The 18,049-nt window shown below is 39.3% G+C and overlaps 1 protein-coding gene across 5 annotated transcripts in view; it reads right to left on the bottom strand.

The window, feature by feature from the left end:
• Positions 1-18,049, bottom strand: part of CD44 (CD44 molecule (IN blood group)) — a 57,911-nt gene that overhangs the window by 16,796 nt on the left and 23,066 nt on the right. For 3 of the 5 annotated variants that reach the window (XM_065683155.1, XM_065683156.1, XM_065683158.1), the window contains exons 3-7: positions 16,333-16,469; positions 15,008-15,079; positions 13,609-13,848; positions 11,938-12,033; positions 1,265-1,369 (exon numbers count right to left, since the gene is read on the bottom strand). In XM_065683155.1, the coding sequence (XP_065539227.1) occupies positions 1,265-1,369; positions 11,938-12,033; positions 13,609-13,848; positions 15,008-15,079; positions 16,333-16,469 (650 nt within the window). The remainder of the gene's footprint in view (positions 1-1,264; positions 1,370-11,937; positions 12,034-13,608; positions 13,849-15,007; positions 15,080-16,332; positions 16,470-18,049) is intronic. The other 2 variants (XM_065683157.1, XM_065683159.1) reach the window with 1 other exon arrangement.

Genomic DNA, 18,049 nt, shown 5'->3' with positions numbered 1-18,049 from the left:
GAAACCCTATCACACAAAGCATCACCAGGATAAGAAGAAGATTAAAGTGTGCTAGAAATTATCCCAATGACCAATGGCAGAGAAAAGCTATAGGAGAAGCAGTGAAAGAATACAAACAAATAAGAATTTGTGTCTCTAGTTCATAATTATTAACACTAACTTAACTGTTGAGTCTGTGCATTCTGTGTTTTTAAAAGTAAAAAAGATGATGCACTTTCCCTTTGAAGTCACAAGGCTGGCTCCAATGAAATTGTCATTTCTTCTGGGACAGGATGAGTGAAATAAGTATGTTTATCTATTCGAAGTTGAAAAGCATACTTGTTTTGAACTCAGTAATAACTAAAGCTCTTACTGATAGATTTATCAATGTTTACATAGCAGAAGGTGCAGTCAGAAATCACCTGAAGTACCACCACCGTAAGAGATCTTTTAATAAACATTAAAAAGCTTATAAAAGATACAGTAAAAAAAACCCCAAACCAAAACAACAATACCTATAACACTAAAATGAGCATTAGAACTCGGTTTGAACTACATTTTCCTGAGGTATCAGATATTTTCACGAGCAACGTATTAATGACAAAGCAAAGGTCTTTAAGCATAGCATACAAAGAACAAAGAATAAGCTGATCCTAATACATATGACATGTCACCAGCTAGAGAAACCTATGCTATCTCCCAAAGAGAACAAAGCTGAAGGCTTTGTTCGCATTCAGGCAATGAAATGCTCATAAAGAGGGCACTCATGCAAATATTACTCATTATTTTTGCAATTAAATCAATTACTTGCAAATTTTCTTGTAAAAAAAGCAAAGTTAATTTTAACTAATGTATAAATACCACTTATTAACAATACTTCAAACAAAAATTGTTTCTGGCTGATAAGTGATTGTTATCACCTGTTCTGATGCCAATTGTGTAAACTTTCACTGTTCAAAACAATCTCAGAAACAGAAAACACGTATCTAGCAGCTGAAGGCAAATTGTAGAAATCCAAAGAATGTCTAAATCCACAGGAGGTAGAAAATGTGTGGTTTTATAGAAGGATATAGCAAAGATAGGCTTGGAATGACAGATGAATGTTATAGATGCTACCTCTGAGGGCTCTAGTGTAAATAACTAGAAAGTATAAATAACTAGAAAAGTATTATACTAACTGAGGTTAATGGCATGGGAATTTCAACCAGCTGCATCATAACAATGCTACGTTTCACTGAATTATGTCACAAATCTAAATATTATCTGAAATGCTTAATTGCTTTACCCCTGCCAGTAGAGCTAGGATATTGCTCCTCTTCGTCTGTATGAGCAGGGTTCCAGTGATCTTGTGTGGAGATTTCCAGAAGTGTTTCATGTTGCGAGTCCATAGCTGTTAGGACAGTAGGGTATTCAATACTAACCATGGTCCACATCTACCACTATTACTCTACTGTTAGTGTGTGCCATAAAGGTGATGGAGAACAGAAATTCATGAACAACTTAACTATAGTATTTTGTTATCAAATCCCTTTATATCAAACCAGTTGTTTTTCTCTTTGCATTGGACAGATGCAAAGTTTCCCAAGAAGAATGGGAAAAACAAGCGATAGAAGAAAAATATATACTGAAAGTAGTGCAAAACCATTACAGCAGTTACAGACTTTCAAGCTCGAGTTTGAAGAATAACACTAGACCTACAGATATGATAGATATCTGAATAGATGCTGAGTACTCAAGAAGTGCTCAAACTCATGTTAGAATACTCACCACTGAGCTCAAAAGCTATGGTCAGCAAAAAACCCCAAAGCACAGCCACCAGGAAGCCAATTTTAGTCAAGAAAGTCGTAATACAATTGAACAGATAAAATAAAACTTCCGTAAAAGTCTATAAACAGAGACTCTATACATTTTCACCCATGGAGCATGCAGAAACCAGTAGGGCATAGAAGGTAGTTGGAATGCAGTATGCCATGAGGAGCAAGTCACCAGTGCAGCATCTCAAAAATAAACAAACACCAGAAATGCCCCCAAATTAGGGAAAAGAATAAAAAATCCCAAAGTGAGATGACTTGCTCATTTTCTATTTTCTTCTAAAAACAAAGACCGCTGCTGAAAACAACCCCACAAATATTCCACAATTTTCAGGGGAATTAAAAAAAAAAAAAACCACAAAAGCTTATGAACACTGATTTATGAACACTACTGAGTAAATAAGTGCACAGGCAAAAGACACAAAGATATGCTCAAATTAAGTGAAATCACATTATAAAAAGGGATTAGATTGTTATCTTTGTACAAATAAGAGCGTTAGAGTACAGTCAGTAATGGCAACACCTTTACTGAAAATAAAACCAACCTAGGTCTGGATGCCATTCCCTAGTCATAAGACCAAGTAGCAGACTGTGCCCTTCAATGAAACACAGCATTTGTGTTTGATCCTCATATATGGTGGTTTTCAGGTTTCAACATAAAATCATTTAAGATATGGATAGTTTTTTAGTTAAGAGCTATTATATGATCACAGTGGAACTACTCATATCAGGAAAATCATTAAAATGTCAGACTACTATTATTGAATCGTGCCTAAACATCTGAGGTCACAAAAGAGATGACACTGTTAGAACAGTGCATGGTAAAAATGCAAGGTAACAGCTACAAGACTGTTTTGTTGACATTCCCCAATGAAAAGGACACTTTGGGTTTAGCCACCTCAGATCATGCCTGAACATCATTTCCACAGAAAGTTACAAGTACACAGACGTAGATTATAAAACAAAACGGAATTGTTTTAAAACTTCATGTCCAAAAAAAAAAAAAAAAAAAAAAAAAGGGTAAAAATAATTCCTGTGTTGGAAAATCAAAATCTTCCAATTACAAAGACATTTCTAAAGGAAAGGAGAAGAGCATCCAATTTTCACACAATGCATGTGTGGAAAAAGAGGAGGAACATCATGAAAAAAGAAGGAAAAAAGAAAAGAAAGCAAGCATCCCAAGTGAAAGCTATTTCCTTACTAGTACTTGGAGCATACTCGTCCTTGGCCACGCTCCTGTCCCAGCCTGGAAACACTGTTGGGTAACTCATCTCTGAAGAGTCTTCGTCATCTGAACCATTGCCACTTGAGGTCACATCTGCTGTGATGATGTTAAATCTGCCATGAAGCCCTAACCCGCAACCTCTTATGATGACCGCATCTATGCTTTCCCATCTGCCCCCTACATGCAGTCCTTAAGATCACAGAGGGGAGTGACAAGCACCATATTTCTACTGGTTCAGATCTCCTCTCAATTCTCCCACCAAACCTGCCCCAAAGTAGCTCATAAGTATTTTTTTGTGCCCTGTGCCTGGTGGCAGCACTAACCAAACCCTGGCCTCTGCTAGCAGAGAGAGCATAGTGTACTGACTTGAACATATTTCCTTCCTTTCTCCCACGTCCTTCTCATTGGAAGAGTCAACTTCTAAATTGCTTCCAATCAGGAAAAGAGAAAACCCATCTATATCCCTTGTAAAATGACTCACACACTCATCCCTTTCAGACATGCAGAATCACCTCCACAGTACATGAGCAAAGTGGACAACGGCTTGCTCACTACCAAATGTACAATCAGTGAGACAAATCCCAGTACTTTGCCTTTCCCGCTTCAAATATGTGATAATGAAAAGCGGTGACATAGAGCACACATTCAACACCCCTCCACTTAACTCCTCCAGAGCTTGCTGCCCTTGTGCTCTAGTTATTTAGGCCCTACTCAAAGCACTCTCTTAACACAGTGTTCTTTACCCTTGGTTGCTTGTGTGGGTTCTTGTGTCTTCTCTCCAGGATTTGACCACCACCAGTGATTTGAGAACAGATTCCAGTGAGCTTGGGTGGTGGCTTTCTCCAGGTTGTCACGATGAGGCCCTGGAGCTGTTAGGAGATGGTTCATTCAACCAGGATCTTGTTATTACTTCTTGAGAAGCACTTTTCATCCAGCAGATTCAAGTCCACCAGCACCTTGAGCATGCTCATCCCACTGAGACTGATGTGAGTGCAAGGAGAATGTATGAACCCGTGGTATCATTACATTCCTCAGACACCTAGCCACATGCAAGCACTAGTGGCAGTCCCAAGAAAGAGCCTGGTTCCTTGAGAGGAAACAGTAGAGAGCCCTGTGGGCCTTTGCCAGCGCTTCACATTGTACAAGGTTAATATGCTCTTCACAAGCGTTGCAACAGCAGAGAGCAGATAGACTGAGATACATTCCAGAATAAGGAACATCCACCAAGATGATATACCATGATGTAAAAAAAGATGAAAGAAGTATCTGTGACAGGTAAAAAGGACACCCACAGAAAAGACACACGCACTCCCGTTGGCCTGATGCTGTCAGCAAAGTCTGCACCAGAAACACTTCCCAGTTAGGTGTCAGCATACACAGAGAGCGAGGCGCAGCTTTACCCCTACCAACGCACAATATAATTATATAACAACGCACAATATTGCTAATATCTCACTTCAAACAGCAGTGTTCCTATAGGTTTGTGTCAGGAATTCATGGATAGGAAAAGAGAGAATTTTTCTTTATAGAAAAATCACAGGAGTTTGCAGGGTTTTTTGTCTGCAGTGCCAGGTGAGCAAAACAGGTATTGGCATGAAAACAAGTATTAATTTTGACACTTTCACAGACACTGGAAATTCTCCAATGAGAAGCTATCCGTTGAGACACAATAGCCAAGGGAAACTCAAAATCAGACATTAAACAATAGAAGAGACCAATTCCAGAGGCACTGAAAGAACGTACTTCTAAGAATACCAACCCCACATCTAAATGTGTTTTTGTGAGGCATGGGGACGTCTTTTAAACAAGGGCTGATGGAGAGGGCAACAAATTTCACACAATGTATGTGTGGGAAAGGAAGAGAAACATCATGTAGGGAACAAAAAAAAAAAAGAAAGCAAGCATCCCAAGTGAAAGCTATTTCCTTACTAGTACTTGGAGCATACTCGTCCTTGGCCACGCTCCTGTCCCAGCCTGGAAACACTGTTGGGTAACTCATCTCTGAAGAGTCTTCGTCATCTGAACCATTGCCACTTGAGGTCACATCTGCTGTGATGATGTTAAATCTGCCATGAAGCCCTAACCCACAAGCTCTTATGATGACCGCATCGATGCTTTCCCATCTGCCCCCTACATGCAGTCCTTAAGATTACAGAGGAGAGTGACAAGCACCATGCTTCCATATCTCCCACAGTCCATATCTCGCTCTTGTTCTCCCCCCAGCAAAAGAATCATCACCTTGCCATCTCCCTGCTGAAGCTACCCCAGTGTAGCTGTGGGCTACGTTTGGTGCTCTGTGCATGCTCACACCAGAAGTGCACTGTATTAGCAGAGTGAGCATAGTGTACTGACTTGAACATATTTCCTTCCTTTCTCCCACGTCCTTCTCGTTGGAAGAGACAACCTCTAAGTCGCTTTCAATTGGGAAAAGAGAAAACCCATCTATATCCCTTGTAAAATAACTCACACATTCATCCCTTTCAGACACGCAGAATCACCTCCACAGTACATGAGCAAAGTGGACAACGGCTTGCTCACTACCAAATGTACAATCAGTGAGACAAATCCCAGTACTTTGCCTTTCCCGCTTCAAATATGTGATAATGAAAAGCGGTGACATAGAGCACACATTCAACACCCCTCCACTTAACTCCTCCAGAGCTTGCTGCCCTTGTGCTCTGGTTATTTAGGCCCTACTCAAAGCACTCTCTTAACACAGCGTTCTTTACCCTTGGTTGCTTGTGTGGGTTCTTGTGTCTTCTCTCCAGGATTTGACCACCACCAGTGATTTGAGAACGGATTCCAGTGAGCTTGGGTGGTGGCTTTCTCCAGGTTGTCACGATGAGGCCCTGGAGCTGTTAGGAGATGGTTCATTCAACCAGGATCTTGTTATTACTTCTTGAGAAGCACTTTTCATCCAGCAGATTCAAGTCCACCAGCACCTTGAGCATGCTCATCCCACTGAGACTGATGTGAGTGCAAGGAGAATGTATGAACCCGTGGTATCATTACATTCCTCAGACACCTAGCCACATGCAAGCACTAGTGGCAGTCCCAAGAAAGAGCCTGGTTCCTTGAGAGGAAACAGTAGAGAGCCCTGTGGGTCTTTGCCAGCGCTTCACATTGTACAAGGTTAATATGCTCTTCACAGGCGTTGCAACAGCAGAGAGCAGATAGACTGAGACACATTCCAGAATAAGGAACATCCACCAAGATGGTATACCATGATGTAAAAAAAGATGAAAGTATCTATGTCAGGTGAAAAGGACACCCACAGATAAGCACACCCATTAGTTAAGCCTTCTCTTCCACTGCCAACCCCAGGAAGCTAATGCTGCCAACGACCTGGGCTCAGAACTATGGCCATTCCATGCAAAAGACACACACACTCCCATTGGCCTGATGCTGTCAGCAAAGTCCACACCAGAAACACTTCCCAGTTAGGTGTCAGCATACACCCAGAGAGAGGTAAAAGTTTACCCCTATCCTAATACAAACGCACAATATCTACTCAAAATTTTGCATCTCAAACAGTAATGTTCCTATAGGTTTGTGACAGGCATTTAAGGACAGACAGGGAGATTTTTTTTTTTTTATTATAGAAAAGTTACAGGAATTTACAGCCTTTTTGCATGCAGTGTCAGGAAAGCCAAATAATTATTGGCATGAAAACAGTATTAATTGTGACACTCACATAGTGGCTGGAAACTCTCTCCAAAGAGGAACTATACCTTTAGACAAAAAATGCCATGAGGGAAACCCACAGATCCAATATGAATCAATATGACATATTAATTCTAGAAGCACTGGAAGAAGGTGCTTTTAAGGGTACCAACTCCACAAGATCTAAAAAGATTTTTTGTGAGACATGGGAGAGGTCTTTGAAACAAGAGCTGATGGGGAAAGCATCCAATTTCCACACAATACTGTGTGTAGGAAAGGAGGAGAAACATTGTGTAGGGAACAGAAAAAAAGAAAGCAAGCATCCCAAGTGAAAGCTATTTCCTTACTAGTACTTGGAGCATACTCGTCCTTGGCCACGCTCCTGTCCCAGCCTGGAAACACTGTTGGGTAACTCATCTCTGAAGAGTCTTCGTCATCTGAACCATTGCCACTTGAGGTCACATCTGCTGTGATGATGTTAAATCTGCCATGAAGCCCTAACCCGCAACCTCTTATGATGACCGCATCTATGCTTTCCCATCTGCCCCCTACATGCAGTCCTTAAGATCACAGAGGGGAGTGACAAGCACCATATTTCTACTGGTTCAGATCTCCTCTCAATTCTCCCACCAAACCTGCCCCAAAGTAGCTCATAAGTATTTTTTTGTGCCCTGTGCCTGGTGGCAGCACTAACCAAACCCTGGCCTCTGCTAGCAGAGAGAGCATAGTGTACTGACTTGAACATATTTCCTTCCTTTCTCCCACGTCCTTCTCGTTGGAAGAGTCAACTTCTAAATTGCTTCCAATCAGGAAAAGAGAAAACCCATCTATATCCCTTGTAAAATGACTCACACACTCATCCCTTTCAGACATGCAGAATCACCTCCACAGTACATGAGCAAAGTGGACAACGGCTTGCTCACTACCAAATGTACAATCAGTGAGACAAATCCCAGTACTTTGCCTTTCCCGCTTCAAATATGTGATAATGAAAAGCGGCGACATAGAGCACACATTCAACACCCCTCCACTTAACTCCTCCAGAGCTTGCTGCCCTTGTGCTCTGGTTATTTAGGCCCTACTCAAAGCACTCTCTTAACACAGTGTTCTTTACCCTTGGTTGCTTGTGTGGGTTCTTGTGTCTTCTCTCCAGGATTTGACCACCACCAGTGATTTGAGAATGGATTCCAGTGAGCTTGGGTGGTGGCTTTCTCCAGGTTGTCACGATGAGGCCCTGGAGCTGTTAGGAGATGGTTCATTCAACCAGGATCTTGTTATTACTTCTTGAGAAGCACTTTTCATCCAGCAAAGTCAAGTTCACCAGCGCCCTAAGCATGTTCATCCCACTTAGCCTGATACGCATGCAAGGTGAATGAATGAACCCATGGTACAAATACAATACATTCATCCAGCAGGAAGTATATCCAACGCTTGGAAAGGGAAGTTGGAAAGTCCAATAAAGTGAATACATTCTGCAAAGCATTTTTAAGTTGACAATCAAAATATATACTGTCTGTGAAATACGCTCCAGTAATTTGACAAAATACATTCTATTCTAATAGAAGCCTGCACATCTTAGAAATCACTCAGGTAAGCCAGATAAGTTATTCACCAATAGACTGAGAAGCAGAGTTTGGAAGAAGAACTGCCCTTCAAGTCATACAGATATTCACCAGTTTGCAAGCATAATTTACTTAAAAATGTTTCTCTGGAAAATTTTTTATGCAATTCCTCACAAGCAATATTTTCAAATATCATTTAGAATATCATACCTCTATACCTTGAAGAGGAAGAAAAGATATAGTGTACTCTTTTAATTCCAAATAGAGCCTTTCAATAATTAATTTAGGAATATTCCTTGACTCACATGAAGGACACTAGTTTTGATCAATTTTCATGAAATATATGAAAGCACTGGAAAATGCAAAACTTAGGAACCAAAGCTCTAATGATCAGAGGATATACTGATGTTCTTCAGTCTTCAATAGTCATGTTCCACTTATCTGTAAACTGCAAAATGTGCAAAATATACAAAGTGTACAAGCTGTATGGAATTGAAATCAGAACTGAATTTTAAGGTGTAGCTATTTAGACAAAACCTAGCAGATTTTGTCTTTCTGAAAAGCTGTCTTTACCTGAATAAATACTGTCTTTTCTCATAGTCACTAATTGCTCCTAAACTTAGTACTGCTTGTACGATTTGTCACTGATGCCAGAAAATGAGAAATCTGGACATTCAAAATCTGATCTGAATGACAGACTATCAAAAAACAGGTGGTCTCAGATTTTGGGCTTTGGGATGAAACTGTGAACAAAATGATTATGCCTAAAAAGATTATTGGTAAGAGAATAACTGAATAAGTAAATAATTGACACCTGACTTGCTGTAATCACAGCAAAATTCTCACCTCTTCCTGCTTTCCACAACAAGCCTTAGGAGCTCATTTTCTTATTTGATGAATATGCATTCATGACTTCCTTGCATGTAAAAAATACCAATGCAGATGCTTTCCTGTCAGACCAGCCAAAGTATGGATATAAGACATTTTTCATTGATGAGACATTTTTCATTGATGAGACATTTTTCAGGGAATGTTCTGGACCAAGTAAAAGGAGAATCCTTTTGGAGTATTAAAATGTGTATATATATGGATGAACACAATTCATCACAGTCACAGTTACTGTTTGAGTAACTACCTCTAATAACTTAGGAAAGTATCTCATCGATCAGCAACAGAATTTTATGACATTTGATCTATGGCACATCAACAGAGGAATCATAACTTCTTAATAACAAAGAGAAAAACTTGCTACAGCCAGGAGAGAAAGTCAATGGCAAAGTGCTGGCAAGGTATTAATCTGGACTGTGAACTTGGTGGAGAACATCAACAATTACATCCAAAGCCAGACTAATAATGAAAGGGGATCATCTGTAGAGCAAGGAGCTGTAGTAATTGCCCACTTCAAACCCATAGCAAAGGAGAGATTTGACCAAGCTAGAGAACTTTTCACCAAATTTAATTTACAAATGGTGTGTAGCATACATGGAGAGCCACTGGTTTTGTTTCTCACCTTCACACAGTATAGAATTAGATAGGTGACTAAAAATATATCCATCTGGATATATCTGGTGCCTGATAGTTTTCTTTACTTAATTCTTAATTTTCTATGTTCCTGTCTGTGACTTTTATTTGGCAAATTTAATTGTGGCCAGGATATTCCAATGAGCCTGCACTGCGGCTCAATGTAAATAGCAGACATCGGAGCATGGCTTTGCCTTCTTTTTCTGTTTGTTCTCCATGCAACTTTCTCCTATGCTACTGAATATTTGATTACTTCTCATGGAGATTTGTAGCTTATATTTAACTTCTGACTGGAGTGCTAAATTACTGATTTATTTCTAATGAAGTAAAATTAAATGAAGTGGGTCTGATTGGCTTTAAAGTGATGTTGCTGAGTAATAACTAAAGCTTTCAGAAAAGCCCAGGTGCAGTACCTTCATAATCCTTTTCTCCAGAGAATCAGTTTATGAACCCTAAGCCAATAAGCAATCATATCAATGCTATCATTTCTGTGATGCACATCTATCAGTATTGACATCTTTTATTACGTAGCTTTGTAGTTATTTTGATCTTTTAAAATCTTAACTACTTCTAGATTTCCCTCTGCAAAATAGTCATGCCCATGAGAAAGAATTGTTAGCAATAGGAAGAGACATACCTATTGACTTTCAAGACATTTGTTAATCAAGTAGCAAAATAAAACCTCAAAACTTCCTGCCTAGAAACAGCTCACAGATTTTTGCAGTGGGAACAGAAACATCTGTACATAGAAGCACTGAGTCAAACATGAATACAAAAATAAAGAAATATGAAGGAAAAACCATTACCAGAGTCAACCAAAGTCCCCACTGTTACTGGGTGGTATTTCCCCCCATCCTCTTCAGGAACCTGCTTAGTAAGGTTCTTTACTGTTAGAGTGGTGAGGCACTGGAATGGGTTGCCCAAGGAAGTTGTGAGTGCTCCATCCCTGGCGGTGCTCAAGGCCAGGTTGGACAGAGCCTTGGGTGAGATGGTTTAGTGTGAGGTGTCCCTGCCCATGGCAGTGGGGATAGAACTAGATGATCTAAAGGTCCTTTCCAACCCTAACTATCCTATGATTCTATTTTATGATTCTATGCTTTGTAGCAAAGCCTTTCACCTGAAACAAACACTGGAAAATTCTCTACTTGCTTTCAAGGCCTGGGGGAAAATCAACCTGATACTTCTTTTTTTCCATCCACACAGAATCATAGAATAGTTAGGGTTGGAAAGGACCTTAAGATCATCTAGTTCCAAACCTCCTGCTATGGGCACATATTTATAAAGTGCTACTAATCTTTACATCCCCTGAGAAAAGATGCTTGGCTGAATGATTTCTGTCTTTCACCAAAGCTTTTTCTAACTGTGAAAGACACATAATCATTCTTACTTCATCCCGGGATTTCTAAATAGAGTGATGAGGGCACAGTCCCTTCAAGTCACATAGACCATCTATCAGCAACCAACAAACAATTAAGCAAATTCCTCATTATCACAGGCTTCCATGTTAGGGAAAAAAAAGAAGTAGTCAGGAACAAACTTTTTCCAACTGAGTACAGCTACTTAGGGGCAAAGCAGAGAAAATGGCTCCTGTTCTTTTGAGCCCTCAGAGCCTGTGGAGTCACCACAGGCCCCATTTTTTTCTCATGCATATTGCCAACAAAGACAAAACTAGTTTTTTCAGTGCACAAGTGGTTTGGCAGCTGAAACTGCCAGTTAAAACACTACTTTGATGAGCAAGCCCATGATTTTGACATGGATTACCCACATTCACAACCATAAGCATATTAAAATAATATACAGACACTTTCATCACAAATTGACAAAAATGTCTTTTTCTACCTCAGAAATAAATTGACTTCAAGTAATAACTAGTTGGACTAATTTGTGCCTCAGAGAGCAAACACATATGATAAAAAGAACAGTAGGAAACACACAACAATCATTCTGATCTCATGTATAAGCACTGACGTAAATATGCAGTAAATATTTTTGCTCCCCTTGTCACAAAGAGTGAAGTTTGTTTCTGATTTAACCAGTCTGGAAAGTACTGTCTTTCAGTGTCTTTCCAAAACTGGAGATGGTGTATACTTCACTTACCAGAATGCCCTGCTGGAAAAAGAAAGCACTTTTAATGCAATCTATATTTGATGTAGTTGTTATAATGCATAAATCTTACTAGTACTCGCCGGATAGTGTCCACCATCTTTTTCAGAGAAATCATCAGCTGTTGTCACCAAAGAGATGTCAGGTGATACAGAAGAAACTTCATTATCTGTATGGTGATGGATGAATCATTACTCTTTCGTTAGCTAAGTTGCAACTCACAACTACTTCAATTGTTCTCTACTGCAAGCGTCATCCCTTCATTTATTGGTCCAAGAGAGAAGAAAGATATAAACTAGGTTCTTCATATAATTCAGCCGCATAGTAAGGATATCAACAAAACAGATTATTTCAAGATGAATATGTATTTGAGTGATAACAAATATTCAGACAAAGATCTGTACATGTGATACAAGCTCTGACAGTGCTTGAATACCAGGGACAGGGATCCTAGAGCAAGAAGTGAAGCTATTTGTATTCCACTCTTTACTCAGGTATATTCTGAGATTTAGTCCAAAAACCTTAACTCTGCATGTAAGCAGAATTTACAACAGTTGTCAGGGCAAGCAATTGAAACACATGGCATATACCCTAGGGAACGGCTCTGATTCTGGTTCATTAGCAAGAGGATGTAAGGATTTATCTTTCATGATGCAACCTGGTCTAGTGGAAGGTGTCCTTGCCCATGACAGCAATTGGAACTAGATGGACATTAAGGTCCCTTTGAACCCAAACCATTCTGTGATTCTACACTAACTATACGGAAAAACAAGCATTACACGTCAAGAGCATACCCGCCAGTGAAAACTAGTTTTACAATCCTAATGCTTCTGATTTTTTTTTTGTTTGTTTGTTTTAAATTGCAGTATTTATTGAAGATAATGATGCAAACTACTGGTATCCTTCACTGGTAAATTACTGGCTATTTAATAAAAAGCCTGTAGTTAGAGGTAATCTTTTAAAACTCTGATAATTTCAGCTGCACAAGCAATATGAAAGATGAAATGAAATAAAGTGCATGACCCTCTCACAAGAAATCAAGATACAAGCAAGGCACTCTAATTCATTAATTTGCTACTGTGCAGGGCACCCTATGACATTTATATTTGGTAGGGCTCCATAAAAACAGAATTTGGTTTTACCAGCAAAAGGAAGATATTAATAACATTTTAATTTGACATTTTTAACTCTCTGTGCGTTCTGTAATACGTAGAAGATGTCCTAACCGCCTGACCCATATTTGTACAAAGAGAAATCACTTGTACTCCAAACTCCTTCTTGCCACAGAATACTTAGGGTTGAAAAGTCAATTCATTTATTCAGAGAAGAGATAAGAATGTTATCCTTATCTCTATATACCCCTAACCTCAGCCTCACAAACCTCTGTGTTCACTTCAATAAATGTTTTTGAGATTTTACAAAGTGAATATTTTTAATAAGAACAAGACCAAATTCTTAGGGCCATCTGTTCCCAACATCCTGGGAAAGCTTATGTGAAAATATCTTGATGCGTGGCTGCTTTGTATTCCCATGCAATAAAAAATAAAAAATAAAAAATAAAAAAAATCCTTAGAAAATCAGAATTCTTCTGTTTTCTTTCAAAAAAACACATGCTCTTTTTGCTTCTTCAGGATATAAATTAGGGACAGTGCTTCTCATTCCCTCAGTAAATCCCTTAACTAACAACATAATCTTTCACACAGCTATTTTAAAGAAGATAATAGTGGCAATATACTATCCTTACCAGAATCCTTCTTAGGACTTCCTTTTTCACCCCCTCCAGAAGAATGATCTGGCAGATGTGAGACTGAAGTAGCACTTCCATAATATGAGGGGCTGGATCTCTTGATGGAGGTATCCATGGGAGTTGTGTCGTGTGTTGATCCACTACCTACATTTTCATCATCTGCACCTGAGGTTGAAGACTCTCCACTAAGACGCGTGCCATCTGCATTATAACGCGAGCCATCTGCATTGTCAATGACTGTTGGAAAGAAGAAATGAAGCAGCTAATAACATCAAGGAATTACAAAGCTATATTTCAGTAATGCTAAACAGTTTAAGTCCTATAACAAAACCAAATAAAGAGAAACAGCTGTGGATTAATACTAGTTCATCCATTTTTGTGGTTCATCCTCTTGTTTGAACAAGTCCAGAGAACGGCCTCGAGGATGATCAGGGGACTGGAGCACCTCCTGTATGAAGATAGGCTGAGAAAGTTAGGGCTGTTCAGCCTGGAGAAGAGAAGGCTGCGTGGAGACCTCATAGCAGCCTTCCAGTACCTGAAGGGGGCCTATAGGGATGCTGGGGAGGGACTCTTCATCAGGGACTGTAGTGACAGGACAAGGGGTAACGGGTTAAAACATAAACAGGGGAAGATTAGATTGGATATAAGGAGGAAGTTTTTTCCTGTTAGGGTGGTGAGGCACTGGAATGGGTTGCCCAGAGAGGTTGTGAATGCTTCATCCCTGGCAGTGTTCAAGGCCAGGTTGGATGAAGCCTTGGGTGGGATGGTTTAGTGTGAGGTGTCCCTGCCCATGGCAGGGGGATTGGAACTAGATGATCTTGAGGTCCTTTCCAACCCTAACTGTTCTATGAATCTATGATTTTTGCCATCCTATCTAATCTGTCTAGATCACACATTGTTGAATTATGTCTACTGTATATATGATAATACATATATTTGTCCAACATATAGGGCCTATTCTGCATCAAATGTATTGATCAGAGGGTTGATTTTAAACATAAAATCCTGTCCTCTGCAATGTTAATCAGAGTTTTAAAACTGGGAAGAATAATTTGTTATGACAGTTTTCTTCCCCTTCCAGCAGCTTTTCTAACCAACAGCTCACATGAGATGTAGAAACGTTGCTTCTTAAGCAGTCTTATACATCAAAGAAATACTGGTAGCTCTGAGGTGTCAAGATCAAATAACCTATGCAAAAAATGTTTGGTGGCACCTAAAGACAAACCACGCTCCATAGGATTTAGGGGAAGACAAACGACTAATTGCTTTGAACATCTCTTGACTTATTTTTCTTATGTTTGGCTTGATTTTTAATAGTTTCAATTGTTTACATAGAAAAAGATAAACAGATCCTAAAAATGAAATATGTGGTAGGTCTTTCTAATCGATACAGTACCTATTTCACCCTGAGTATCAAGGACAGAAGTATCTAGTCCTTCAATTGGTTCACATGTTTTCTCCCTTGTTTCTGTAAAGGAAGGAAAATAGAAAATATTAATTTGAGAAAACTGAGAAAAAAGTCAGGTGTATACCCATATTAATTGTACAGAATTACAAAACATCACCCTCAGATGTGGAAAATGGAAAAAAAAAAATCCAAATCAAATGTTATTCACTGATCTATCTACATTCTCTTCTTGTCCCTTCTCAGGCGGAGCACTTTAAGATAGTTTTGTCAGCTAACAACAAGGTTTCCCATTTCCATAACCATTCCAGAAAATTATTGCCATCAACATAAAATAGTCTTATTGCCCCGTTTCTACACAGACAACTCCACTGTCTTGGCATCAGTGATGGCGCTAATCTAACCCTTTTTAGTCAGAGGGCTAAAAGCCCTCTATGAAGGTCTCTAAGACTTGAAGAAGTTATAAAGCTTTGGTGGACATGGACATTGCTGTAGCAAAAGTGTCATCCATGGGTGACAAAGGATGCAGCTCACCTGATGCTATGCCAATGCAAAATTTATTTTTAATCATATGACCACCAAGATGAAAATAAAAAAAATGTCACTGCCATCCAAATCAATGAAATTTGCCTACAGCTTTCTGTCAGATGTTTCCACTGTGAATGTAATAATCTACTAAAATTCAAGACATTTTAAATTAGTCCATATTTTATCTTCAAATATGAGCACATATTTGAAGTGTTCAGGAGCTGTCACAAGGTTAACTATATTTTCCTAATAGTATAGTGAAATATTCCCAACTATTAAAAAGTTCTAAACCTTAGATGAAGATGATCTACTTCTGACCAACATCGCTATCTAACTGCCTAGCGTCTGAACATATATTTGGCTGAAAGCAAATACTGAATGAATGTACTGCAGGTGGCAGCCACTCCTAACGCCCCTTACCACAAATAACTTGGCCACTATAAAAGCTCAGGTGTGAATGAACATAAGAGCTGAGCACCGTTGCCTACAACAGTTTTGTCTTTAAGACTTACTGTTGCAGAGGTTCACCGCACTAAGCCGTTATGATAAGCTGTTCTGAAGCTACTGAGTTAAGTCAGGGGTAGAAAATGGTTTAGTTCAAACCATTCTAATGACAAAATTGGTCAAATGCATTGCTGGCATTATAGATACACTCTTCTAAAGGCTGACAAAATGTATGTCTTCTCAGCTGAAAACCAGATGATATTTAATCCAGAAGCTGTCATTCCAGGACCTTAAGTAGGAGATTATATGTTTTTGTTAATATGTCATAAAAAACATATACATACCTGTCTCATTGTAACAGTATGCATCATACCGATCACTCGCGTTTGCTGAAAGTTTGTAAACACCAGTATGATTTGCTGCACAAACATGATAGGGGTTGATTCGTGGGATAACAACGTACCCCACTACAAAACCATACCTGTGAAGAACAGAGGAATATACACCATATTACGTATTATAGTAGATGGCATAAATGCTCTACATATCTTGAACATGAAGAAGAAGCTGTTATTTCATATTATTTTTTTTAGAAGTGCATGCATTTATGTGTACTTTTTATGTACGAAGGCTGTTCCTTTCTCGCATGTAGTTACACTAGTTTCCAGCCACTCAACACCATTTTGTATGTAATTTCTAGAGCTAAACCCACTTTGAGTTAGCATTTTATTAGCTAGTGTGATCAGTTCCAGAGCAAGGCACTGAAAGTGAGGGACTGGAAAGCAAGTGCACTTTTTATACAACTTGAGACTGTACTACCTGACACTAAAGACTGGCTTTGTCTTTTTTGCAGGGAGTCACATTTTCATTGCTTTGATCATAACATACTGCTCAGTGACATGCCACACAGAAATGTCGGGGGCTTGATTTATTCTACCTGAGCAAATTTAGAGATTGTTTGCAAGACACATCACTTTCTGCAAAAGCTGACAGCTTAGTAAAATATTCAGATGCAACACTCATTCAGCCACTGTATCTTTCAAACAATGTAGCTATTGTGTACAGAACTGATGTATTTCAGTGAAGACTGTGGTTAACACAGCTACATAATGCACAATTCATTATTACTATTTCCCAACCCTGTAACATCTGATTAATTCCAATGTATTTAGCTGGTAGGTGTGATAGAATGGTAACAAGAACTGGAGTTTTCTTTGGGTTTTGCTTGACTTTTTGAGTGGTATAATTTATCAGGGAGGAGCAAATTTCATAGCTTTGCAGGTTTTCTATCTGTGAACCCCGTTCCAGTGACGTGTCTAATACACACAACTCTGAAACTCTTGTGGGTGGAATTGTAAACTGTTTTACATTTCCAAGTAAGACTATGATGTTGGCACTTCATAATCCATTAATTGCCTTCTTATGCTATAGTCAGTTGATTCATCTTATTCACTCACCATTCCACATGTATTTTGATGATTACATGCAGTATATTTTTTCTCGCCTACTCAAGCTTGACACAAGCCTAGCCTTACTGACAAGGACTTCTAGCACACGATCAACAAACCAAAGTAAGAGCGTGGGAGGGCTGGCCAGAAGGAAGGGAGGAAGAAATCCTATCTTCATGCCTTACATGTCCAAATCTGTCCTCTGCTAAACTGTGAATTAGGGAGAATTGCAATATTAACAAAAACTACAGCTCCTCACTGAAAAAAAACAGTTCCCTGTATTCTTTCTTTCAAATGTCTTTATATTTTAACTTCAGAAGAGACTTTCCACATTGCAGAATACTTATAACTGCTAGCACTAGAAATCTCTGCCCCTAGGCTAGTAAGGATTTGATCCTTAGTCTCTTCATCAAAAGGAGCATGACCAGCAGATCAAGGAAGGGGATTTTCTCCATTCACTCTGCTCTGCTGAAACACACACCCTGCAGTCCTGTATCCAGCTCCAGGGCAGCAGCAACACAGGAGGGATGTGGAGCTGCTGAAGCAAGTCCAGTGGAGGCCACGGAGACGCTACGAAGGCTGGAGCACCTCTGCTCTGGAGACAGGCTGAGAG

Source organism: Lathamus discolor, chromosome 6 (genome assembly GCF_037157495.1).
Source record: "Lathamus discolor isolate bLatDis1 chromosome 6, bLatDis1.hap1, whole genome shotgun sequence".
NCBI classification, from domain to species: domain Eukaryota; kingdom Metazoa; phylum Chordata; class Aves; order Psittaciformes; family Psittacidae; genus Lathamus; species Lathamus discolor.
This window is presented reverse-complemented; position numbering and strand designations above follow the sequence as displayed.